General features: G+C 38.3%; 1 protein-coding gene across 14 annotated transcripts in view; it reads right to left on the bottom strand.

Moving 5' to 3' along the window:
• The window catches only part of MEF2C (myocyte enhancer factor 2C), a 128,384-nt gene that overhangs the window by 9,554 nt on the left and 92,223 nt on the right, over positions 1–26,607 (bottom strand). For 5 of the 14 annotated variants that reach the window (XM_027811343.2, XM_027811347.2, XM_027811342.2 and 2 more), the window contains exons 5-9: positions 21,775–21,961; positions 20,589–20,636; positions 5,637–5,809; positions 3,298–3,427; positions 2,263–2,398 (exon numbers count right to left, since the gene is read on the bottom strand). In XM_027811343.2, the coding sequence (XP_027667144.1) occupies positions 2,263–2,398; positions 3,298–3,427; positions 5,637–5,809; positions 20,589–20,636; positions 21,775–21,961 (674 nt within the window). Of the gene's footprint in view, positions 1–2,262; positions 2,399–3,297; positions 3,428–4,353; positions 4,378–5,636; positions 5,810–20,588; positions 20,658–21,774; positions 21,962–26,607 lie in introns of all 14 variants that reach the window. The other 9 variants (XM_055699469.1, XM_027811336.2, XM_005443395.4 and 6 more) reach the window with 4 other exon arrangements.

Genomic DNA, 26,607 nt, shown 5'->3' with positions numbered 1-26,607 from the left:
ATTTGCAGAGTCAACATGATGGGTTAAGAATTAGGTTGTAAAGATCTTCTCCACTGATCTTAAAGAGGGTTCTGAAAGTGCTGCTGAAATTGTTGGGGACTTATCTGAAGCAAACCAATGCCTCTAACCATACCCTCTTCTCTTACTAACCATGCTGTTCTGCCACGCTTTGGGTAAGTCCAGCTGCTTTTCACCTTTAGGCTTCCATCAAAACCAAAACCTGCTGGAGAACTAGGATGTCTCTTCCAGTAACTCTGTTCTCTCACAGTTCTTTACAGCCTACTGTTACCAACAAACATCTCACAGTTACCAAATCTTTCCAGTGTTATGACCTCACTCAGCACAGGGATTTGGGCTGTCAAACCCTTTCTAGACGTATTTTCTCAGCTACCTGGGGATGACTACAATGTGTGATTGTTTTAGTCTTCCTGCAAATTCTACCTCAGGTTGACATGAACTATGTTCTCTATGATTTCAAATAATCTGAAAGTTTGCACAGGTGCTTTTGCATGTAGAGCTCGGTGACTAAAATAAAGAAATGCTCATGATTTTCTGCAGAGGTAGAAGACTTCTCCAGAACTGTCAGTGAAGCAGCTTTCATAGCTGAATTCATTTACAAATCACTGAAAGAATAATAGTAAAAGTAGCAACTCAGAATGTATTCCACCAGCCACAGCCATTACACTTTGACATTCTGTGATATGAATTAGAAACAGATGACGATGTGTGACATATCTGAAAAGGCATGTAGTTAGTTTAGGATTTAATTTATACTTTTTTGGTTAACCAGATAGCCTTATTACATTCTTTGGTACACCACTGAAAACAATCAGCTTATTGTAAGGTTATACATTGATATCTAACATGTGAGTTTTCAATTTATTTGAGACTTTATGTCTTTAGTTGTACAGTTAGCCTGAATGTTGCCCCAGAAACAGTGCAAACTCAAAAAGAAAATAGAAGAAGCGTAAGAGAAAGGTATTGAGACTATTTTTTCTAGCACAGTAACTATTTCAGTTGTATTTTTGAAAGTAGTTAGTACCTATATGTGCTTATTTATGTAGAAATGAGTTGTGAAAGATTTTTGTTTCCTCTGAAACACTTCTATAGCTGTCCTTTAAAAACCCAAATCGTCTGTACATGGTAAAGAAATTACAGTAAGTTACTAAGAGCAGACAGATAAATCAGAAGGAGAATTCTGAAGCTTAAGCCACACTTCTACTATTAAATAGTTTCACATTATGGCAACCACCTTGCAAAAAAATTAGTGCATATGTGCAACACCTCTTTCTGGAAAAAAAAAGAAAAGTTTACTTTTCAAATGCACGTGAATTAAATTTCTCCTCATAAATACACTCCAGCTGTTTTCAGCTTCTATTTTTGTAATGAAAACTTTTAAAATTAAAACATGTCTAGCCATACCTTAGGCTACGTGTGGCGTGCTGGTGAATGCCTAGGGTTTTACTCAACAGAAACTGCAGATACCAGGATTTTTGAAAATACTGCTCTTAAGAGTTTACTTCAGTGAGGCAACAGGCTGCTTCTTCAAGAATGCGTCAGATGACCTCCCTGTGTGAATTTTCACACTTTCAAAAATCCTGACATGATGCAGCAGTGTGCTTCAGCGATCCTGAATAAATGTCTTGGAATGAGCCACTAGAGGGCATGGACACCTGTCCTCCTCAGCACACGCAAATCACAACGAGTTCTCTGGGCTTGCAGTTCTTAGGCCTAATTATCTTGCTTGCTTGTAGAAAACACTTCCAAAGAAATGAAACTTGAATGTCAGAGCTGAACAGAAGGGAGTATGTAATTATGATGTAAGGTTAAGGCTTAATCTCAGGTCAAATCACTATGTCACTCTTACTTGATTAAAAATATTTAGAAAATTTTCAAGTTTACTGTAAATGTGCTATAGTAACTGGAAATAAAAAGCATAAATGGCAAAATACAGAAAAAGCACAATGTAAGTGTTTGGCTTGGTATTTATCAGTGAAATAAAATGCTGTTTAAAGAAACAAAGAGTAAAACATGAACAGTACCCTTTACTGCACTACTGAGAAAATGTCATGGATACAGAGTATTTCCTTGTAGCTACCCAGCAAACTTTTCATGAACATAACATAGTTCCAATTTTGGGAAATGGAGGTCTTACACGTAGTAAATACATGCTGATATGTTGTCTTGATATATTTCAGATTTAGGGTAACTGGGGAGACTGAAGTCACTGTAGAACAATAAAATACAGAAAACACTGCTTACCCCAACTGACTGAGGGCAGATGGTGGCATGTTATGTAGGTGTTGCTGTTGCCAGCCAGTCACAGAACCAAGGTGAAGAGCACTGGCTGTATTAAACCCAGAGAGAGATGATATATCTGCACTACTCAGAGAATATTCTAGATTTGAAAACAGAAAGGACAATAATCAGAAGAGAATTAAAGAGGAAGCAATTAAACAATAACTAGCATTGTAATTTTCACATGTCACTTTATAAGCCTTTTAATTTTAATGACACCAATCACATTAAGTTGCAGCAGAAAAAGGAGACCTTCCTCTTCCCTCAGCTCATTAACTTGGGAGCAAATAACGCACTAATAACTATTCTGTAATTTAGCAGGGTTTTTTTCTGGGTCTGGAAGATCCACAGCATTCTTATCCTGTATATCCACAAAAAACTACAGAGGCATTCTCGCAGAGTTAAAGGCTTGCAAAACGTAGTAATACTTCATCACTTCATTTGCAGTGTTCCTTACAGAGCCCAGCAGGCAGAGCGTGCCTGAGCAATGCACACCCTCCCCAAGAGCCTTGGCTCTGTATGCCTGGATGCTCTGTACAGCAGCAGTGGGCAACGGGAACTGGAAAGCATCTCTTAAGGCTTCATTTCTAGTCCCTCCCAGGTAACTACGTGACCGCCCACAGAGTTATTGAGTACTTTGAAGCCAGGCAAGCTGCTTGCTCCCCCTACCCTTATGGCTTTAGGAAGGTGCACTCAACTATATGAAATTACCTGTGGCATTAAGAGGATTAAGAAACTTCTTTTAAGTTACATTTTTTACTAAAGCTGATGGAAGAAATCTATCAGAGCAGTTTCCCGTCAAAGAAAACAGCTAACTTTTCACAGCTATATCTTGAGTTAGTGACAGATACAGAATAAGTAAATGCAGTGCAAAAGCACACCAGCTATGATTTTTTCAATTTCTGCCAATGAACATTAGCTAATTCATTAGTACTGAGATAGATATTTGTCAGCATTTTGTTCCCTCCCCCACCCCTTACATCTTGCACCCATACTTACCAGTACCATATGTTGTTGAGATGGCTGATGGGTATCCTCCCATCCCTTGCCCTGGTAGAGTAGGAGTTGCTACGGAAACCACTGGAGTAGCCAATGACTGAGCAGACTGGGAGTTATTTATCCTCTGATTCTTTTAAAGTAAGTAAAATAAACATATTATTGACTGGTTTTAAGTCAGCTGAGTGTATTAGCTTTCTGGGTATGTTTTGAGCATGAGAAATACAGGCTGATACAAATTTCTGGAAATTAATCATTTAACATGTGGCTTTTATGAACTGTGCCAACCCTATCATTTACAAGCCTTCATGAGACCAGTTGTCACCATAGTAACCCATTACATCAGTATCTCCTAGGTAACTGAACTGGTAACAAGTAAGATTGCTTTAATTGTGGGTAGAAGAACAGATCGTGTGAAAAACTAATGAAATATGTAAACTCTATTCCCATTGTTTCTCTTTTCACTCAAATGGGGCGGAAAAAAAAAAAAAAAAGGTGAAAGAAAAAAACCCAGAACCCAGCCCTACTGGATTTTATGCTTTGAAAGTGAAGGGCACCCCAAGATTGCTGAACACTGAACGCTTACCAGCAGATGGTGCTCTGACTGCTTCGTTTTTGTGCAATAAAGCAAACTTAAAGAGCGTTAGGTTAGCACAGCAGTTACACGTTTATCTTTAACTCCTGGGACCTAGACGTTGGGATGTAAAAACTTCACTAGAGAACCCTAGTCCTGTGACTGGCAGGATAAAACGACCAGAGAGCCACCAAAAAATTGTCATAAGGCTGCACCATCCTCAACAGCACGAGCTTACATGCTCTCAAAGCACCAGCAACAAGAAAGTTTTATTCTAGCCTGCATAATTTGCACATATGCAACAATAAACCTGGCCTTTCATACTGCTATATTTCAAAAATTACAATGACCTTTTTGTTCACAAAACAGTTATGGTAAAGTTTGCCATTTTATTTCAACCAACGCTTCACCTACACAAGTATCAATCATACAAAAGAACTGATTTTCGGTTCCTTGTTATTAGGATGAACATCACTACCACTTACCAGAAGCAGATCAACATCCTCAGACTGAGTGCATAGGAAAGGAGCATTAAAAATTAGTGAATATAAATATTTACCAGGATGCAGATTTCTAGCTGGGGGAATAGCTTCATCTGATAGAGGCAGCAAATTAAACACTTTCTGAGCATAGTTTGGAAAAAATAAGACTTCATAGATCTCTTCTTTGTCCTCCTAATGGGATGTTTGTCTCAATTGAGAGGACAGTTTTCAGCACAAGACTTTCTCTGCGAATTCATTATTTCTTTCACAGCCCCAGTGGCTGCAGACTCTGTTACTATACTTGGTTTCAGGAGACCTGACCATCCACAGAATCCCTTGGAAAATATCAGTTTTAAGGACCTTGAAATAAATCATTTGATGCAGACAGCTTGTCACTGCCTTGGTCGACTTTGAGCACTGCCCTGCAGCAGCCTGTTTGTTACTGATCCTCTCAGAAGGCAGCATCACATGTATGGGGAGTTTTAGTTTGATGTTCAAAGTTAATTTATTATGCGTCAGGCTGCAGTAGCCAACTTGGAAGTTGTTTTAATAGTGCCTGTTACATAATGGAAAAAAATGTTTATAGTGTCACTTCAATTTACCATTAAGATCCCTTTTAAATTAAGCTCACTTTTAATGTTAAATCACTCATGAAAGATTTACTTGCAACCACTAACCGACTTTCGGAAGGGAACTACAAGCTATGCACCCGACACCTTCAAGATTCAGCCTTCTGCAATAAAGTAACAGCCTGACTAAATTTCATTAATCCTGGCAGGAGATACAGCAGCTTCATGCTCCTTTTTATGCTGCTCTATCTATTTACTACCTCTTATCGTTACAAAATTTGGCCTTTGGGGCTCAGAGTGATAGAGTTAAAATTAATTTATTTGTATTTAATCTGCCATCTGCTGAGAGTCTGTGTGGCTAAATATTTAAGAAAAACATGCTGGGTTGGGAATACTCAGGGTTAAATTCAGCCTTTGAAACAAATCCAGGAAAGGTTCTTCCAGCTACTATGGGAGAGAGTGCAGAAGTTTAGACTGTACAGGACACAGTTCCTATTTTGCAACTCAATAGAAAAAAAGGAGGAAGTAAATATAACTTTGTAAAAGCCACTGAACAGGTTCTGCCTACATCCTTGTCTTGATGTCAAGCCTCAAGGTTAGACAGAAAGACCAAACAAGCAAGAACGTGGAATGTTACTCTGCTGACTTTAGTGGCTTGAAATTCCCAAGTATCTCTTATCTGAAGGAGGTTTAAAAAAAGGTTTGAAAATGCATTACCACTGATGGCATTGTATTCTTGCTGCCAGGTGGAATAAGCACGCGGAGATCTGGTTTACGGTTGTTCATTCCCAAATTCATTGGAGGCGGAGATTTTGCTTGCATATTCTTGTTCAAGTTGCCAGGTGAGACCAGCAGACCTGGTGAGTTGCGGGGGTTGCCATATCCATTTCCTGTTTAGTTAAAAAGAAATTAAAAAATAAAAGAGAAAAGAAGGTTTATAAATGCCAACGTACTTCTCAAGACTAGATACTCAAAATGTCAGAAAAAAAAAATCAGGTAAATACCTGTGTCCTGTAATGTATCTTTACAGGAAAACAGAACACATACCATTTTTGGGACAACTAGTCCTAAAATGCTTTTTCTCATGGCAGCTGTTATCTCAGTGATGCGCTGAAATTAACTTGATTATATGGCTCTGTTAATGGCACTATGGTATATAACACAATATTGCATGCACCCAAAGCAGCCAAGACCTAATGTTTGCCTTTACAAGAGAACCAGGAAAGTCAGCCATTCTTATGGCTTAAAAAAAAAAAAAAAAAAAAAAAAAAAGTCAAAACTCCGCTGTGTTTTCTTGATAACTATAGAGGATTCTTCCTTGCCTGACTCAGCCCTTTCCAGGTCATGATTTTGTTTTGTTTTTAAACAAAGGATGAGTATAGCAAAGCTATAATTTCCAGAAAAGGCAGGGGGAGGACTAGGAAGATTCTTAAATGTTTTTGGCTCTCTTTCACCACACTTTTTGGACCTGATTCTGTCAACACGAGAGTCAATGGCAGCAAGAGCATAACCTTATTTGGAAAACACCACCGTATCTTTCATCTTCATCTCTCCACTGCTTTCTGCAGGGCCCAGCAGTGATTCTGACAGGCAAACGCTTAATTTGCCTTTTTCAGACAAGGGTTTCCTTCCCTTGCCACGTAGCACCGACAGCCGTGCATCAGTAAGGTTACTGACCTACCACCCCACTAAAAATGAGACCTTCCTACTTCATCCGCCTAATTTCATCTCTTACCCACACAAAGTCCGGAGAAAGAGGTGACTTCTTAGCATACCCTTGAAATTCTGTCTGCACAGGCTGAATAGAGATACAGAAACTGCCCAGCAGCTGCGAGGGAATAGCAGGAAAACTGGTACAGAAAAAACTTTCGTGGATAAATCCCAAGAAAACAAATGCTAGGGGAGACTTTCCGTTCTGCACTCACCTTTTGTTCACAGCTCGCAAGCTGCGACACACAACCCAGAAATAGTGTGGGGAGATGAGCTAGTGAGTGTGGCAGAGCCCTACCAGTTAGAAGCCCTGGGCTTTCAAATTTCCTTTGTAGTCCCAAAGACAGTAAAGGACTCAGTACCTCGCTCTTTTTTCCATGCATGAAATGGGACTTACAGCCCGAAAGGACATGAATGGATAATGGAACTAAATTTGATAAAGCCTATGATGTGGGCATGAAAATGACAGCACACGAGAGTGAATCTGTCTTCTAGTTAGGATAATTAAGTGTGCCCAAGCATGACTAACATTAAATCATGTTTTTAATTCCCAAGCACATCAGCTAATTGTATTTATCAGATCAGCAAATCCATGGGAAAAAAAAATAAAATATCTGTCAAAGGCTATTAAATGCAAAGCCACCACTTCAGCTTCTGGAAGACCCTGAGCTGTGAGCACTAGGCTTAGGACACTGGAAGAGTATCAGAAAGTGCTCAGCTTCCATATCTGTGAGGTACCTTTACTCACTGGTCTGTCCTAGCTTGTTTATTCCCATGCCTTTTATTATCCTGATCTCCCAAACCTTTGCAAAAAGGAGCTAAGATGAAAACCTAGAAGCAGTCAGATCACGTCAGAGATTTTGTATTAAAATACTTTTCATGGTTAATCTTATTTCCTTTATGATACCTTACATTTAGTGAGATAAAATGAGTTAATGAAGAAAAGTGTATTTCACACTTATCAAGCTAAAACAGCAGAACACTGTCAAGATTTTACCATTTTCTGTCAGTAGACTTTTTTTTTTTTAAATAACAATTGCTCTCAAAGTGGATTTGCTACATATTGTGCTCTAATTAATGCTATGTGTTACTAGAGGTGGCAAAATTAGAAGGGACATTTTGAATATACAACAATATTTTCCTCCAGAAACTGCAGTGCCTTTTAAAAGTTGTTCTCTGCAAACTGAATACTGAAAAACTAATGATGTGGAGAAGGGATCAACAGAAGAAACTGAAGCAACAGTAGAGTTTCTCTGGTGCTGGTTTCATACAGGAGCTTTTTTACCAACAGGAATTAAAACTGCCTTGTGAAATTTGTTGTATGACAAGCGTTTGTTCAGAGAGTGAAAATGAAGCTGTTTGAAGAAGCAGTGTATTTTTTTTTTTTTTTTTTTTTTAGTTCTACAACACACAGCCTGAGATATTTACTGGAACAGCATGCACTGTTATCTATATGTTTGCTTCTATAGCTGTGATTCTTGGAGAACAGAACCCCTTGCAAGAAAGAACCTCCCATTTTCTACATAAGATTTACCTGATATAGTTTATGATTAAACATTAAAAGAAAGAACACGTCTATAAAACTTTACTCTTCAGAAACTTTCCTCTGACCTTTACATTATTTACCTACTGATGTAAAATATTTTGAACAGTGATAACAATTTTTACATTTATATTTTTAGAACATCAAATTATTTTTAAGAACTACTGCAATCTTCTCCTTACCATCTGATTTCTGCTGTTCATGGCATATTACGCCAGCTAGCATTTTGGAGCCATATAATAACCATTCCTCTTTCCAGCCACCAAATTGTTATTCCTTTGGTATAATGTGGACTCAGGAATGTAAGGCTGTGGACCTTCAACCATGATACAGAAACCCATCATTTGAAAATCAATGATGAATGCATGCATGTGGTTTACAGTTAAGAAAAGTCTGCATTTAAACCAGCTCTTCAAACCGTATCCTCTTTACTCGGAAAGCTGTGGCCTGCTCCAAGGCAGCTGTCCCACCTTTGGATAAATCCACTGAAGAGAATGGTCTCATTTACATTCAGAGGCAAAAAAATGTATAAGACTTCTAATATACAAATTAAACCTTCCTTCATCCTATACTTTAAAATTACACTCCGCCTGGACAATTATCAATTTAGATGTGACTGTATGCAGAACATCGCATTCCACTATCCACTTGAAAGCACAAAAATTATATGTCATGTATGAATGGATTTCCTGATTATAGATTATAAGAAAATGAAAAACAGATGGATTTTAGAGCAAGTTGGCTTTACATTTTTTATTTGGTTAAAAGCCATATTTTTGCTGGAATAGAACATTTTTAAACATTACGGATATAACTTGTAATGTATAGTGAAAATAAAACCAGTAGATGCACAAGTTTTAAAGGGCATATGTCAGAATTTGTAAATTCGCAGCATTTTAAATGCAGGAAATTTTAAGAGAAAATTATTTTTCCTTGTGTTGTTTGTTATGCTGACTTGAAAGAGTGAAAATATTTTACATAGAAAAGAGCTTGTTTCTAGATAGAACTAGTGGAGCAGCACGTGTCATGGAATGCAGTGCCAGACTTTGTATTTGGACTAATGGCAGAATATAAAGACAAATGCTTTCTGAGCATAGAATGCTCTTCTTGGGCATGTTCCCACATTCTGCACTTAGGCACGAGCACCATTGACTTTAGAAGGAATTCTGTCCAAGCACACACTGCATGATTAATTCCTGCAATACCACTTTTAAAAAAACATCCAGAGAAGCTTTGTGCACCCCTAGTTAGTTAGCCAAGAAGAATGATTAAAAAAAATATTCATTTACTCATGGATAACTACAATTTGAACTATGTTACAAATTTGCGTAGTACGATCTCAAATGTTCACTTCCATGTTTTAAGAATTTAAGGGTACAGGTAGGGCACAAGTTCATTCAGGACAGAGAGCAAAGTTTACTTCTCTTCTTTCATCCCCACTAGTAACACCTGTACCTTACATGTAGTTTTGGTCATTGGTGTTATGGTGGCTGCAAAGTGGCTGCAATTTGTGATATTCTCAGAGTTAGGGCAGTAATTCTGTACTGAGCATCTAAGCCAAGAATTTTTCCACGTTAGGGTAACATAAATGAGGAAAGAATGCTTTATTTCTGTATCTGTCAATATCCTGAACAGCATTGCCATGATTCGAAGTCTTTAAGTCTTGAAAAATTGGAAAATGTTTGCATTTTGATTTCTTGAATTTTTGAACCTGTCATGTCCCTACTTGTTTCTTTTTAATTTGTGATTTTAAAGATACAAAAATACACTGCATGAAAAGACCTTTGTGGTAGTCCTAGAAGAATGAAGAACAAGACACAAAATTTAAACGTCCTTTCTTTGCTCTCTCCTTCATTTACTCTGGTGCTTTTCAATGACCATATGGGTTGAGAATTTACAAGGTCTTTAGGAACCTGGGATGCTTACCTCCCATTAATTCTAATAGGAAAAGAGCCTGCAAATTCTGAAATGTTTCAGTAAATATTAATGGTCGTTTCACGTCTCCAACAAATGTATGCTCTTACTTGTGGAAATTATCATAATTCTGCCAAGAAGAACATGTACATTCCATTTCATGGAGGATTCCTGCTTCTTACTGGGTTAGGTTAAATGCACATCCTGTATATAGGACATTGCAACTGACCACCAAGCCTCTCAAAAAGAATGCTAAATTTAGAATGAACCTACATAAACATGAGAGCTAGCTATGCTACAACTTACAATTTTATATTTTTAAAAATATATGTGTGTATATATATATATATATATATATATATACAAACCTCAATGCAGTAATAGAAATGTTGCTAAAATTACACCCAGCTTTTCACTCTTCACTCTGGTAATTTCCTCACTTTCTGGAGGAATGGTAGTATGTTACTAACAGTAACGTAAAGGCAATGAAATGGTTCCTTTTCTCTTTTATATCTTGTATGTAAAAAATGTTTTTGGTTTTTTTTTTAATGCATGCACACTGTTGGAACAGGCTATGGTTTACCACCCAAACAAAACAGACACAAACAATATATCATTAATGCCAGGAAGCTGTACTGGTGTTCACCTAAACATAATTTTTAAAAGACACGATTGAAGGTTCTTACATGTTGCATGCTAGTCATTTCACAGTATGTGACCTCTGCTAACTGCAAGCAGTGGAAGAAAACCAATCTGCAGATACGCTCACCTAGAAAAATGAAAATCTTTATGTTGAAGTAGGTGTCCATTCCCACAACATTATGCTAAGGGACCTTCTTTACTGAATTACTGGGAGCCAAGTCAGACAGCTGTGGTATATAAAACCTACTGACTTGGTGTGAAAGAATTCTCAAGCATCTTTTGAAGTATCAGCTGCTTTTTGGGCTGAAATAGGATGAAAGTGCTGTGAATGCACAGACATTTGGAAAAACAGGAAGAGAATGAGGACAAAACTATCTCACCAACTTTTTGGTGTAGTTTTAGAAACCGACCATTTAGATATAATGCAAATAAGAGATTCCTACAATATAAGACTAAGCTGATACTCAGGTTTCTTTCTCACTCACTCATTACTGCCATGCAGGTTGTATAGCTGTTACTGGGAAGTTCTTGCTCTTTAAATCTAAAGCTATGTAAAGGGCTCTTGTGGTGTTACGGTTGTCCTGTGCTGATTAAAGGACAGTATTTGGGAATCACTAAAACGCTGCTAATACCATCAGCATTTCAGGTGTACATGGATGAGCACCTGCACTGGGACTGCGTGAAGCTCTGTGTTGCACTGTGCATCCCATTTTCGTGATGCTGGGTGCTAGTGAGACCTCACCTTGGAAATCAGGGAAACTTCCACTGCTTCCACTGCAGCGGGGGTAAATGGTCTCATCAGATTTTCCAAGGAAAACTGTGTGTACAATCTGCTTGTATTGGTGGTATGTTACAAATAAAGTGACTTCTCTGTCCTGCGGCTCACATTTTTCAGGTTTGCTACGTCCTTTGGAGGGTTCAAGTACTTAGGCTCAGGTCCTGCTTACTGAGACAATATGGGTCTTACTGCTAACTCTCATGTTTGGTGTCATGAACAGTCCTCTCACCAGCCTTATGGTTCTCCTCATGGGCCTGACCCGGACCCACACCTGTGGGCTGATGTCCTGGCCCATCTCTACACCCAAGCACATGGAGGATCCTGGTGCTTGGGGTAGGTCTACCCCTGCCTGCCCCTTGCCGCAGGGTGTCCTGGCGGCACGTTCCTCATCATGAAAGAGTTAAACACCAACTCTTCCTCTGCAAATCTTCACACCGAGTACCACTAACTACCTTAATGAAGTGTTTACATGGATGAAGTAGCCAACATTATTTCTAACCATTTATATTTATATTTGTATAGCTGGTGCCATATAAGATTTGGAACATCCTTACAATCTACTCTATGTGGAGATAAAAAGGGCAGGTGTATCCCACACTGCAGCAACTGGGCTCAGAGTTCCTTTTGGACAGAGGTGGTGCTTCTCAGGCAGAAGCTGCAAGGAAAGAAGTGGCTTTTTGGCCACTTAAGAGACTTGCAAAACACACTTCTGGAAAGCTAAGGCTATGCCGTGAATCTAGGAGGCTTAAAATCTGAGATGCTTTTTCAGCCAAATGGAGAAATGGATGAGGTTATTTAGATGTAGAATGAAAGACCATGAGAACAGAAACTTGACCTGTGTATCACAGACCATTGCACTTCATGCAAATAATTTACTGCTGAGTCAAGTGCATAACTAAGTACGTGGCAAACTAACCTGATCACCCACATTGCAGTTATGTTTTGTTGCTATAATAAGATCCGTATTTAAATGTTTCTGAAGTAGTTCTTGCACTAAACATTCTCCCACTTTAGTCTAGGAGTTCACACCTTAATAAAATAAATGTAAAAGTGGCATGTGACTGCCTACAGAATTAGCCTTTGGCTACCCAGATAAGGAACTGTGAGCAACCCTTCAAAACATTTCCTATTGCAATTAGGTTTCCCAGGTTGCAGGCGGGTATTTCAGCACAACCTCTGGACCCCCTCCTTGCAACTTTTGGAATAGGGGTACATCTCACAGGCAGTGAGGGTCTGTTGCAAACTATACACTGTGAGCACGAGGAGTGCTCTTCCTTCTTCAAGGATGAACATCCTTATTCCTTACTTAGTCCATACTTACATCCTTACTCCTCCCTTCTTTTTTCTGAAAAAGCAAACAGAGCAAAAGATAATCAAAGTCTACATCCTGTTTGTGTTGTTTTTTTGTTTTTTTAATTTTGCAGTACTCTTATTATTGTCAGTATACTTCTATTCTTACACTGTCTGATCATAGCATCTTACTCTTTGCTTTCATAATTCCTTAATGGCATCTCATTTCAGGAATCTCATAGCATATAGCTTCAATAAAGAAATACCATCTTTCCTATATGTTTACATTTGATTGCATTGATTCATTTATTTCCACTTCCACAACACTATTTTGTTCTAACATGGCTATTTATCAGTAGCTAGGCTTATCTCAGAACCCACATATTTCAAATTATCTTGTTTGACATGAAGCTTCATCCGATCAGCACAGTAACTAAGTTGTAATTATTGAGAAAAATTACTTGAGAAAATTGCACAGTAGTCTTCAGTTTTGTGCTTTATAAATACCACACATCCGTAGTTCAAACATGTGGGCACTGCACAATGAGCATCACAACTGTATTCCTGCGTGTTGCAAATTTTTAAGTGAGGTCCAAACAAAACGTTAGGGATCAGAGAGTCATTTCAAAGTGTCTTATCACGCTAAAACATCTACCCTGCCCCTGTCACTGGTGGTGTAGCTGCTACTGTGAGGAGCCGGCACAGTGCAATGTCCCTGACCTGGTGTGGTGCCCCCTCCTCACTCACTGCTCACATTTGCAAAGGCTGGTCCATGCTCTGCATGAAGAATGCAGTGATCTTTCACTCGAGGGTTTGTTCTAGTGGGAGAGGTCAACACCAGAAATGGAGGGTGGTTTTCAGTGGTGCTCACTAGCTTGCACAACAGCTTTTCTGAAACTCTTGCACTAACTGGCATAAACCTGATCTCATAACGTGTAGAATGCACAAATGGTTTCTGGTGCTCACCCGTCTGAGAAAACCCCCTTTCCAAAATACATTTTCAGGACTTAGCTGGCCTCTTATGATTGTAAGTTAATTCTCGTTACAGAAAAACAATTAAATGATGCAAATCAGGAATATGTATCTTCCTTCACCTTGTACACTAGCTGAAAAGATGCTCCATTCTAGTCCTGTTTATGCAAAAAGGAAACAGTATTTTTTTAATAGGCTGTTGTAGAGTCAGAAGAAAGGAAAAAACAACTGACGTGTCAGAGAGAAAACGGTATTAATGAAAAACATAATATTTTCTGAAGATATATCGGAGAAAGATATGAGCCTGGGAAGAGTAGAGGACTTCTTTCTCCCGACTGCCTGAGTGAGAGCCTTTGACAAATCATCTGCTTTTAACAAATTATAGGCTGATAAGAAATTATTTCCTTTTTTAGGTGTTTGAAATCAACTATAATTCCGGGGAAAAATGTTTTTTAAATGAAAAATATTTCAAGACAAGAAATAATTCCAATTATACACAGAACACATTACTTGAAAATGTACTTTCTTGCTTCCCTAAAGAAATTTTAGAAATAAGTTCACAATTTTTTTTTTCATAAACATAGATCTGAAGTTAAATTGTTGATTTTTGTTAAATGCACAATTATTGAAAAATGATGAGGGCAGAATTTAACATTCAATGTCAGGAAAGTTTCAGGGCTACATATATTAAATACAAATGGTATATTTTAACTTACCAATGTTATTAGAACAGATATGCACACAAAAGGAAAGTGTTTTGCACATAAGTAATACTAAGGGTTTTTTTGAAATTTAAGCAGATGCAAAGGAAAGATCAGTAACTAACCCATCCCTGTCTCCTCTGGATTTTGTTTCTGGGAGGCTGTTCCAACTGTTATCAAAGGAAAAATCAGCTTGCAACAGATTTGAAAAACAAATTAAATCTGTGGATTGAGTATCTCAATTGGGGAATCATGTTAAAAGTTAAAGGGCAGGTGTCACATTAACTTAATATTGCCAGGAGCTTCCATGTGTGGCTGCAGTCCCAGCTTCAAGAGGTTAAAATAATTTCTTGTTTTGTTTCTCAGAGTAAAGTCATTGCTGCATTCCAGATCCAGGAGGTATCAACTACCTTTTTCAGGACTTAGGATAGGCATGAAATCCAGATGTTTGCTGATTTGCAATGCATTCTCCTATTTTTTGAATTTGAACAAGAATATGGATTGCAGGGTGCAACAGACAGTGTGGTGTCCTAATGAGCAAGAACGCACAGATAAAAAAAAAACCCAACTGTCTCACTGAAGTAAACCGTAACATTCCCCCAGACTTCATCAGGAAAAGGATTTTACCTAAAGAATCCAAATTATTCCTGAGGAGCATTCGAAACTGCTTGTCATAAAGGAAACAAAGTCAGTCATGCCCGTCTTACAAAGAACCACGGTTTGTATGACTCACTTAATTGTTCATTACACGTGAACTTAGGGCTTTCTCCCTTTCAATCCTTTCAAGCTGTCGTTTTATAAATACAAATATTGAGACACTGTTGATTAGACAGATGACAAGACAGAGAATAACTAAATAAATTACTAAGTCAACACTTACACAACTGATGGAAACCTAATAAAGGCCAAATTTTCACAGATTTTCATTGAGGTCTACTCAGAATGAGCTTATGTGGATCTCTTCACAGGTAAGAGATCACATGAGTTAGCTGAAAGGACACACATCCAACCTTTGCAGATGACACCCACTGCAAGATTTTTTAAATTTTACATGGACAGCAGCATCTACCCTTCCAAATTTATTGTTGAAATTCCACCGATGTGGTTTTCACCTGCATGAAAAGTCTGAACAAGCTGTGTAAAAACAGATCAGTTGCTTAGGGTAGAAATAGGACTTAATTTTGGGAAGGCCTGTGTTGCCTGCCTACACAGATATAAAATTCGGGTACTGCTGGGTAGGCTGTTCCCTTCATCCCGTGTATTAGAGCTGTCAGACACGTTCTAGCGTTCTTCCTGCTTTATCATGCGCCTCCTACCTCTAGGTTCTTCCCTTAAAACACTGAAAAAGAGAGTACGTATCCTTCTTTCCTTTCCAAGGAAAGCTTGGAAAAGGAACACTTAATGGGATAATATGGTTGGAAAGAAAGAAAAGGAGAGATGACATGTTTCTCAGTTCTTATCCCCCACCCTGGTTTTAAGCCAGCCTGCCAGTTTATGGATTCTTATTGTTTGGACGTGGCACTATTGCATCACGAGCTCTGCTGTGAATAACAGCATGTCCTTTCTTTTGGGCTGTAAACTTCCTTGGACAGCCACTATTGCTGACTATACTTTCGCACGGCATCTTGCCCAATCTTTGGAGCACAGGTCTGTGGGCAACTGCACACATCAAGTAACAAGACAAGGGCAATTAATCATCTCTAATAATTATCTACATAATTATTTGCTCTCCCTGGCAAACCCAGTCCTAACAGGTTGCCCATAAACTGTGGTTTGGGAATCACTGCTCTAAGCTCACTTGTTTATTTAACATACTCAACGCCTGCAGCATAAGAATTACCTTTTCTTGACCACGCCAAGCATGATGTATCAGGGCACAGTGGAAAATATTATGTAACTTCTATTATTAAATTTTTTTATTTTTAGTATTAGTTTGCTTATTTGTATTTATAGTTTCAAAAGACACTAATGCAACTAGGTGCCTTTGAAATCCTTGTTTATTTTTGATACTGCTTGTAAGCTCATTTGGGCAAATTGCTTCTTTTTGGTAAATCACTCTTTCATGAGAAGATGCAATCCAGATTGCCTCTGCTCTGAGGGCTTAAAATTACCCCCCCCCTACTATTACACATATCCCCATGTAGCTTGAAATACTTATAGAATATATAATACAATCACCCACAGTTGGTACATGACCAAGAAAAGAAAAAGGCGCAGGAAAGCACTAGCAAATTGTAATAGTGGCTGGCAGATCCAGGACCTCAGCCCTCAGGAGATGAGAAGACAGCGGTTAGTTTGTGGTTAATTTCCAGAAGGAAATGATTGGCTGCTCATTTACTGGTGAACACAAGATTCAGTTATTAAAAAAACAAGGGATGAATTTTTCAAAATGCACTACTGATCTTTTTGGTTTCTAATGATTTTAAAGAACAGGTTTACAGGTAGTTTGAGGATGCTTGATTTAAAGAGAACAAGCACTTAGTCCGTCTGGCAGATTTGTAGAGTCTCAAGTACTTTTGAGTAACTCGCTCCTTGAGTTTAATATTAATACTAAGATGGAGGCAGTAGAGAAACCAAATAGTGAAACAAATTACGGGAAGTGAATAAACAATTAAAGCAAGTACATTTTTTATTATACCCATCCTGGATTTAAAACTTGAGATTAAATTTTCCTTTTGATTTTATTATTTACATTTTTAAAACACTACAGGTTTAAACAGATTATTTACATATTTATATATTATTAAAAGATATATTACAGGTTTAAAACATAATTTTTTTTTTTTTTAATTTAGATGGGCTTATTCCATTCACAAGAAACCTTAATTATGAAATACAAAATGTCATAATCTGTAAACTGTATAAAAATGAAAAATGTAACTCAATCTAAAAACGTAACTCAGCTTCAAAAACAAAAGTTTAAAGTACAGATGCAAAGAAAGGTGTTCACTAGTACTGTTGTATTTTGATTTTAGAACTATTGAAACTTTTTAAATTTTTTAATCTTTTATTAGGCTTTCAATATAAATAATAAGCCACTGAATAAAACTTGAGCTCAGATAATTTACAGTACTAAAACTTTGCAGACATTATTTATTTCTTGTTAAGTTACTGTTGAGTGGTTTTGTTAAAGACCACGCTCCCTAAAAAAAAAAAAGAACACACAGTCTGCTGTCTAAACAGGTAACATCACTTAGTCTTCATATTAGTTATGGGGTAAACTAGAATAGTTTTAATGCATACCAGTTTGGGTCCAAAAAGTTCTTATTCTGTTTCAATCAAAAGTCTTTGGTTTGAGAGAACAGTGTTGGAGACATTGCTGGTTTTATAATTTAGCAACTATACTAAATGTGAAGTTCCCTCGAATTTTGTTGGCAGTTGCTCCTATCACATGATAGAAACTCTTCAATCAGTGTCTGGCTAAGAACAAATTTACTTTAACAAACCTGACATAACCTTGGTTTAACTTAAAAATACCACTGATGGTATTTAGTTGTGTAGGATAATAAAGAAGTAGTCATTTATGTTCTATTTATGTCTTGGGTTGACTCCCAAGGTAAATTGTGGATGGTTTCAGGGTTATTACTTGAAATAATCCAAACCAACAAAATAACATACTTCTCAAAACACAGGCTTAACTAATCTTTTTTCCATTTCTGATATTGCAGTTATAATGCAATTTGTTATAATGTAATTTGTTAAAGTAGTTCAGAAACTGGGGCCTGGTGTTAGTAATCAAAAGTAGTTTCATTTTATAATGGCAGAAATGAAACTCTTTAGAGTCTTCTTCTTGGACTATGTTATTTTGAATATATGCTATTTTTGGACACTGAAGAAAAATGCAAATTCATAATGTTCTAATTTGGCCAGAAATATGAACCCCAACAGATTAAACCACTGATCATGCTACCAGCTTCTAAGATGCCAAATAGAAGAAAACACAGAGGTCTCTGTTTCTTCTGAAGAATGATGAACAAAGAGAACTTTTGATGTTTATTCTTCTGCACCCTAAAGAAAGAGGACTGTCCAAAATAGTGCCATTGTGGAATGATGCAACTAAGACAGAGGATTCGACCTTACAGTGACCTTTTCATCTTCCTTCAGCCCTGTATCAAATTCTTCCTACTGCTCTGCATTTAAGAGATTTAGAAAACACTTCTTTAATGGTGTTTAAAGCTCTTATTGCCAGATAAAGAACAAAGACTATTCGTATGATTAAATATTTATGATGCATTCCTAGCAATGCCCCTCATACGTATGCCCCTCAAATCAATTGCCTACTCCAAAGTTACATTGCTTGAGAGCTTAATGCATAACACTGCGTGCAGGAAATACAAATTCTTAATTGGTGAGTAAATAATCAAGCTATCCCTCTTCTTATGCTTATATATGCTTTTAATATATTTCCAAGAAAAAAAATGTTATTTAGAAAGAATATAAATTTTCGACTGGCGTATTGATATACAGGTTTTATTAAGCACACGGATTATTAAGCCAAATGCATGTGTAGACGAACTTTTATTTTAGTATGTGCCTCTTTCAACAGAGAACATTGCCTGCCTTCTTCAATAATTGCTTTCCAGCATGTTTTTAAAGGCACAGTGAAGCCAGTAACGAGGCAATGATATTTCTTAATGAGTCGGTAGAGGGAGCCCCTTAATAGGGCAATCAATTTCCCATCCCAGCCCCTCCGCTGCCGTTCCTGAAGTTTCTACTACACATGAGGTTAAAAGGAGATGTAAATGCGAACATCGCCAGAATGAATCTTTCTTTAGCTGTGTTTCGCAGGCTAACAAAGGAAAATTAACAAAACTATAATTTTCTATCATACTTTCTTTTTTTTTGAGAACAAAGGTGACTAACAGCTAACTTCCCACGGTCTGCCTTCCCTACTCCTAAATTAATACAGAATGACCCCTCAGAGCTTCAGCGTGCATTTAAAATGCCCTTGTGATATGATGCTGTGCAGTTTCAGTTCTACTACAAATGCATCCACAAACACCTACGACTCATCTATGCATGAAGATAAAAGGGGTGAGGGGTGGGGGTGGTGGGCTAACGCAGGCTGAAAAGAGCCAAGAAAGAAAAGATCACTATATACAGAATATCTTTATAAGTAATTTTATGACACAATGTCAGAATTGGCATATACATCACCCTTCGTTTATAGTGCACAAAATGGATCTTCCAACTATTTTTCCATACGGTTCTTCCTGAGAGCAGTTAACCCAGTAAAATTGGATGTGCTCCATGTTTTACCACTCAGCGTGTTTTCTTCAAACACGTGTTTACTTCTCAAACTGAAAAAGTAATCTTGCCATTGTCTTTTGTAATCTGTATTTGTAATAATGCAACATTGCTGACATTGCTAACAAACCACTGAGTTTACTGAGCAAAGGGGACTACTCTGACAACACTGCTTTGATAACACAGACCTTAGCAAGTACAGTTCTCATGAGTTCTGTGGGAGCAGGACTAAACGGGCTAATCTTTTTCTTTGCATGGGTATTTTGAAAATCCTTTCCCTGTTGTGTACCAAAGGAGTTAAGCAAATACATAAAACTAAGCTTAAGTTAATTACTGATCATTTAAGTAAATGCCAACAGATTTTGCTGACTAGTAACGATCTTAGAGCAGGGGCTTGAAATCAAATCTGTGCTCAGTAGATTGAAGTCTAATGAGTGACTCAGTATCGAAATCTTTACTCAAGTTTAAATTCATAAAATGAACGCCCAGTTCCTCTAAAGTCAATGGAAAAACTCCCTGTGACTTGGAAAGGATCAGGGCTCCTCAGTAAGAGTTTCGCCTGAACAGGGCTACGCAACGGACCCAAAAGTTTTTACGGAAAGGCTAATGTGAAGGTATTTGTATCCGTGGAATTTGTTGAGGTGCAAGATTTTTGACATTGCTGAAAACAGGACTGTCCTACCAATAAGAGAAGCACAAATACCAAGTCCCCACTCTGCAGCAGGGGGAAATAAACCGATGCCAATCACTTTCTGATGTGCCGATCACTTTCTGATACGCCGATCATCTCTATGGAGCTATTTTAGGACTCAGCCTTTTCAGGAAGTCCTTTGTTCACTTAGAAAAATAAATATAAATCCTTTTCTCTTTACCTGCACTGGTGCCTGCACCGGTTGTGAGGTCCCCACCCATCAGGCCACCTAGGGGGTGGAAATGAAATACTACAAATGAGCACGATAAATTACAACGGGCAAACAGTCAAAACATTTTCTTTAACTTCAAACGGGCTGCTCCACTACCCACCACTGCTTTCCTCTGACTTCAACAGGCACCGGAGCAGACCCACAGTCATAAAATTGTAATGTTTAATGTTAACCCATAGAAGACATTCGCCTTTCAAAGACAAAGAAAATACGCAGTGCGCAACATACTTCCACAGCATATGGAAAAAAAAAGATATTTGAAAGTTATGTATAGCAGCCCTTCATTTGAAAACTCTCTTTAGTTCAGTATTACCCAGAAAACCAAAGACTTCCACATAGGACTGGGAAGAAGAGACTGAACGCTCCTGAATGAGAATGTAACTCAGGAGCGATAATATATATTTACATAGCTTCTAATTTTAATTTCCTTCTAGACATTCACTCTAAGGATTTTTAAAACTTCTCTTTGCACTTGGGAACCTCAGATGGTTCATTGAATCTGCTACACTTAAGGACCTTGATGTTGCTTCAGCCAGACAGATTAAATGAACTTAATCCCCACTTACCCTGCTCAGAGGTGAGCCCTCATCATCACCGGAGCAAGGCACAGCCTCTTGCTGTACAAGGCACTCAAGTACAGACCTCAGCTAACATTCACCCTTCAAAGAACTCATGAATGCATAAAGAATAGTAAATTCTGCATTTAGCCTCTAGACCGATGACTTAAGTAATGAGTGTCCTATTTTACTTGCTTCAACTTGTTTGCGCTGCCTACATTTTCTCCCCTGCCCCCTTAAGCTTTATGGTATAGTGAGCTCTTGCATGAATTAAGCAGACAAGCTGCTTTTTTATGAAACAGCAAATTGTCTGCCCTTTTATCCTTTATTGATTTCCTTTAATCTTAGTCCAGATTCAGCTTTTTCTAGAACTCTTTTTTTTTTTTTTTTTTTTCCTAAATTGGGAATAGAAACCCCTTTGGCTCTTCTTTTGATTTTTCAACACAGCAATTTTGGACGCACTGTTATGACTGGTAAAAACAGAGTTCTTGTTTCTCCGGACGCAGTTTAAAGTGACCTAAGGCACACAAGCAACTGATAAAAGAGCATCTAAAGGGATGGGATTGAACAGAGCCTACCTGTGTTACCTGCACTCGGAGGCCGATGTGTCACGCCAGGAGACATGCTATTTCTTTGCAAAGAAGGATGAGCCAGCGGCAAAAGATTGGGGTTTCCCAGTGAGCTGACTGGGTTACTGTATACCAAACTGTTGTGGTTGGACACTGGGATAGAAACTGGCATCTCAAAGTTTGGTGGTGGAACAGCCTGTACAAGCAAAAAAGGGAAACAAAGACAAGAATAGTACAGAAGCACAACAGCTTTCAAGTACAGTTACTCTATATTTAGTTCAAATATTTTGTAGTCGGTGGTTAAAATATTTACGCTCACTTGCCTTCCCCAAGAGTCAAGAGAAGGGTTTAAAAGAGTTACCAAGGCTTTTAAATATGATTTTTCAAACCATGACTCCATCTTCCTTTAATGCAGCTTGCACATTTACTTTTTAAGAACTGAAAAGATTTTTTCTTTCTTTTTTTTTTTTTTGTTTAAAACAAACCCCTGCTTTATGAAGCTTAATTTTCTTTTTCTTTCATTCCATGAAGTCATAATTGTTCACTTGTGATATCTTAATCTAGTGTCACAGATGACTGCAAGATCAAAGGTACATGATTACGATGACTTCATTGCATGGAGAAAAATTAGAAAGGGTGGAATGCAAAGGGAAAACTTTAATTTCAGCTTATGTTGCTTTAGCAACCAGAATGATCCCAAATCTGGTTAAAGGCACCAACACAGTAAATTACTTTTTTAAAAGTTTCTATCTTAGCCTGCAAGGGCTTAAGAGAAACAAGGTTCTTTGCAGGGACAGGTAGCAAATACAAGAAATTCAGATACACACCAGTTTTTGTGTTCTTTGTGGTTGATTTTTGGCTGTTTGTTTTGTGTGCGTGTGGGGTGTGTGTTTGTGGGGTGTGTTAGCATTTGGTGACACCTTTTCAGTGTACTGTTTTCATACTTTAAGGCAGGACCCTCTCTTGAGCCACTTTTGTTTGCAAGAATCCCTGCCAAAAAAGAACCAGATTATGAACTGCTGTGACACAGAGTATGAGGAGATGCAGCACTTGATTCTTATTATGCTTTTACAAAGCCCAACACAGTTTTTTTTCCGGTGGATTGGTGGGTGTGGTGGTTGGGATTTTCTTGGGTGGCAGTTGCCTGGATTTCTTTAAAATTTATCATTCTGGTGGCATCCAAATAGATTAGAACTCTGTATTTAATTTACTTGTTTTTAAAATAATTAATATCTTGCCTTTGTGACTGGCAATAAAACTTTATCAGAATTACCTGATACAATATAAAATATTCAAATACCCAAATGCAAATGAAGTCCCCCTTAATCTACTATTTAAAAATCTTATAAGCTTCAGGAGTCTAAACCCGTCAAAAAATTCTTCAAACCAGCTTCGTAACATCTTCAGAGGGAGGAATTCACAGATTTTGATTTTGTTGTTGGCAGCTGGTATTACTGGTAAGACTTCAAGGACCTAGAGGGAGTATGTTGAGAATGGGACACATAATCTGCTGTGTCAGGCAGCAGAGGCGCCCTGACCTTGTGCCACCCACTCATCTCTTCTCTGGCTGGCCAGAGCTGTTGGCTGTGCCCTGCGTATTACAGCGCTGGCCATCAAATTACAGTTATCCCTTAGGGTTTGGTTTTTTTCTTTTTTTTTTTCCTCCCCTTTCTAGGGGCAGACATAACTTTTCTCTAAATACAGAGGAATTACTTGTCTTAACCACTGAAACACACAGCAAGATTTCAGTTCAGGGTACGATGTGAAGGATACGTTACACAAATGCCTCGGGACTTATTTCAAGGTGTTAATTTAGCTCTGAAACCCTGTACGTAGCCCATACTGTGAGAGATGGCCCTGGCACAAGGTCTGGGGTGAGGTGGGGTGTTTGAGTGGATGAACCTGCTGGCATTGCCCCCCAGCTGGGGGCCGCACGCCATCCCTCCCCTTTGCCGAGAAGCTGACGTGCACCCCAAGGGCTGTGTTTTCCGTAGGGTTGGTTGGTTGAAGTAGAGGTGGGAAGGGCAGGAGAGAGGTGACTTGGGAATCTACATGTTCAGTGTGCAAGGAGCGAAACTACATGTGCTGCTGAGTCTGTGTAGGGGTCCTGAAACATGCCAGTGTTTGTGTCTCACAAACAGAAAAAAGGGAATAAATGATTATGTGGTGAAAAATGTAATTGCTGAAGTATGTTCTTTATTTCTTTCAGAAGCAACTTTTTTTTTTTATTTCTGCCTGCAGATGTTCTTGCAGTTGAAGTCCAGCCTGCTAGCTGCATGTGTGGCTTGTCTCTCAAAGGAAAATTTGCAAAGTATGTAGCACACAGAGTACCAGTGTATGTCACAGCTGAGGTCCAGGCTCCTTAGAAATAGGTTCACACAGAATAATCTAAACATATTGTCAACCTGAAGGAACATTTTGAAGTAAGGCATTCTCTTCACTGGCCACAGAAGGACCCAAAAGGTTCCCAAATCCCCTGTAAGTCAGAAATTCATGGTTGCTCCTGAAGCTCCCAGTCAGCTGCTGCTGCTGGTTTCTGCCTTTTCAAAAGGTTTTAGCCAGTGAATTCACACGAGGATAGATGTCTTAGCTCCACCTCCAGCCCAATGTGAGACATGAATAAGCCAACACAGAGTCTCTTGCAACGTTCAGGGCTGTGGTGGTGTCTCTGCCTGGTAGCTTTGAGCACATGATCCTGCCTGCTTGTGTGCCAGCCCATGTCAGATGGAATGTTGTCCACTGGGGAGCACTTTGCAAAATGTCTTCTTCGCTTCTGTCACAAGATCTGTGAAGTCTGCCCTCTGAGCCTGGGCAGGCACCAACATTGCCTCTATTTTCTTAACTGATTTTCCTAATCCCAATTTCTGTTATCCGAACTAAAACATGGGTACAAATGCAAATCTGAAGGTCTTGCCAATCCTCAGCAGGCTTGTCTGCTTTCATCATTGTGCTCTGTCATTCTTCCATGTACAAACCAAACCCTTCATGGGCTGGAATCTTATTTTTCTATGTTAGCGTAGCGCAAAAGAGCTCCAGTCTTGGTTGCCCTTGTGGATTCCAGTCTAACAAGTCATCACTGGAGCAAAAGTCACTGAATCAACTACTTAGCTTTCATCTTAAAAATATTTTTTAATATTAGTTAAATTATTTTCTTAATTTCTGTAGTAATGGTTTCATTTTCACCATTTTACCTACTGTCCGGATATACTTACATCTCCTTTCAGAGTATTTCGTAGGCAGTTTTATCAGGACAAAGTCAGTTTACTCTGCTTTGCAGTACAATACACACTATATATGGAATACAGTATTTTTATTTTTTCTCCTCAGGAGTCAAAGGTTAGAGGGAGAAGTTTTTCTGGATAAGCACCAATAATAAACAGTAAGTCTCTAGCTACAGTTTTGCTCTGTTTGCCCAAATTTTGTTACAGTATTTTATGTCCTTCACCAAGAACTGCAACCTCCTGCAGATTCCCTAGTTGTTCTTGGTGGTAAGTCACGGGGCATATCTATTCCAGCGAGGGCTGACGGACATTAAAGCTTATGATGCACTTGCATAATATCTATATTAGTAAATCAAACTTGCTTAGGAACTGAGGCCATCTGAGGCCACAGAGCAGCCCATGTCCATACTATTAAACTTTCTCAACCTCAAAAACATCATGACTACATATAAACTGACAATTGGGAATTGTTCCTGGCCTGGGCTAACAACCAAACAGAGCTCAGAAATTGTCTGGGACAGTGTTATTTGGCTGGTGCCAAAAGCATGCCAGGGGCTGTTCAAGCAATTCAGGTCAGAGATAAGCACCTCCCGCTGCCTCGTTACGTCCTTTGCCATTTGCTAATTTACTAACATAGGCAAAGCCTTACTCTAATGTATATGTCGTTTGCCACTTTTTGCCTTTTTTTAATTTTTTATTTTTTTTTATTTTTTTATTGTTTTCTCCTTTGGACACCATTGCCAAGGAGGGCAGATGGCTCACCTAGGAGGACTCCAGCAGTGTACAGCACGCACTGCCTTAGATGCACGCTCCACAAGCTGTGGTACGTTGTGCAAAGCAGACTACTGGGGACTCAGAAAGTCCTTGGAAACTAATGGGCCAAACATTCTGTGTTAAATATTGTTTTTATCCCTCCCATGTTCAACCAGGCCTTCATTTATTTAGAGACAGAGATACTTACAGCTCCCTTCTAGTAGACTATTTCTGTCTCCTTTGCTTTCATCACTCTTATGAAAACTACAAGTAAATGTCTAATTATTATCAGATGTTTTAGAACAATATAAGTACTTATCCCCAGAAAATTATCTGAGGAAACATTATTGGCCCTAGCTGTTAGGAGCAAAAGCCAATTTTGTTTTCATTTGGCAGCAGCTTTATTATGTTACAAGACCAGGCGCAGACATTGCATTGTTTTCTATATTTTGTAAGTAGTGATTTAATGACTTGACTTGGTGACTTTTTGTTCGATTTTGCTTTCTTCCCCCCAACATTGTTGGCCACCTTTGATGATCCCAAGTACATGAATATGACTTCCCTGACTTCCTTGAAGATACACTCATTTGTACAGTTAAGGATATTATTGTATACTGTATAATAGGTAATATACAATACACAATGTATTTTTATATATATCTATACATCTATATATCTATATAGCTATATAGCTATATAGCTATATAGCTATATATATAGTATTTATATTTACAAATTTTTGCTATGTGCTAGCTTTGAACTCCATCTTGCCCATTACGTCTTGGCGTATGCCAAGAGAAGGACCTCCTTTTGCATTTGGGGAGAATATCTACTGATTCTTCCTTTTGCGGTAAGCAGCTTGATGGAG

This window comes from Falco cherrug, chromosome Z (genome assembly GCF_023634085.1).
Source record: "Falco cherrug isolate bFalChe1 chromosome Z, bFalChe1.pri, whole genome shotgun sequence".
In the NCBI taxonomy this organism is placed as follows: Eukaryota; Metazoa; Chordata; class Aves; order Falconiformes; family Falconidae; genus Falco; species Falco cherrug.
The sequence above is the reverse complement of the archived record's forward strand: the minus strand, read 5'-3'. Positions and strand labels throughout refer to the sequence as shown.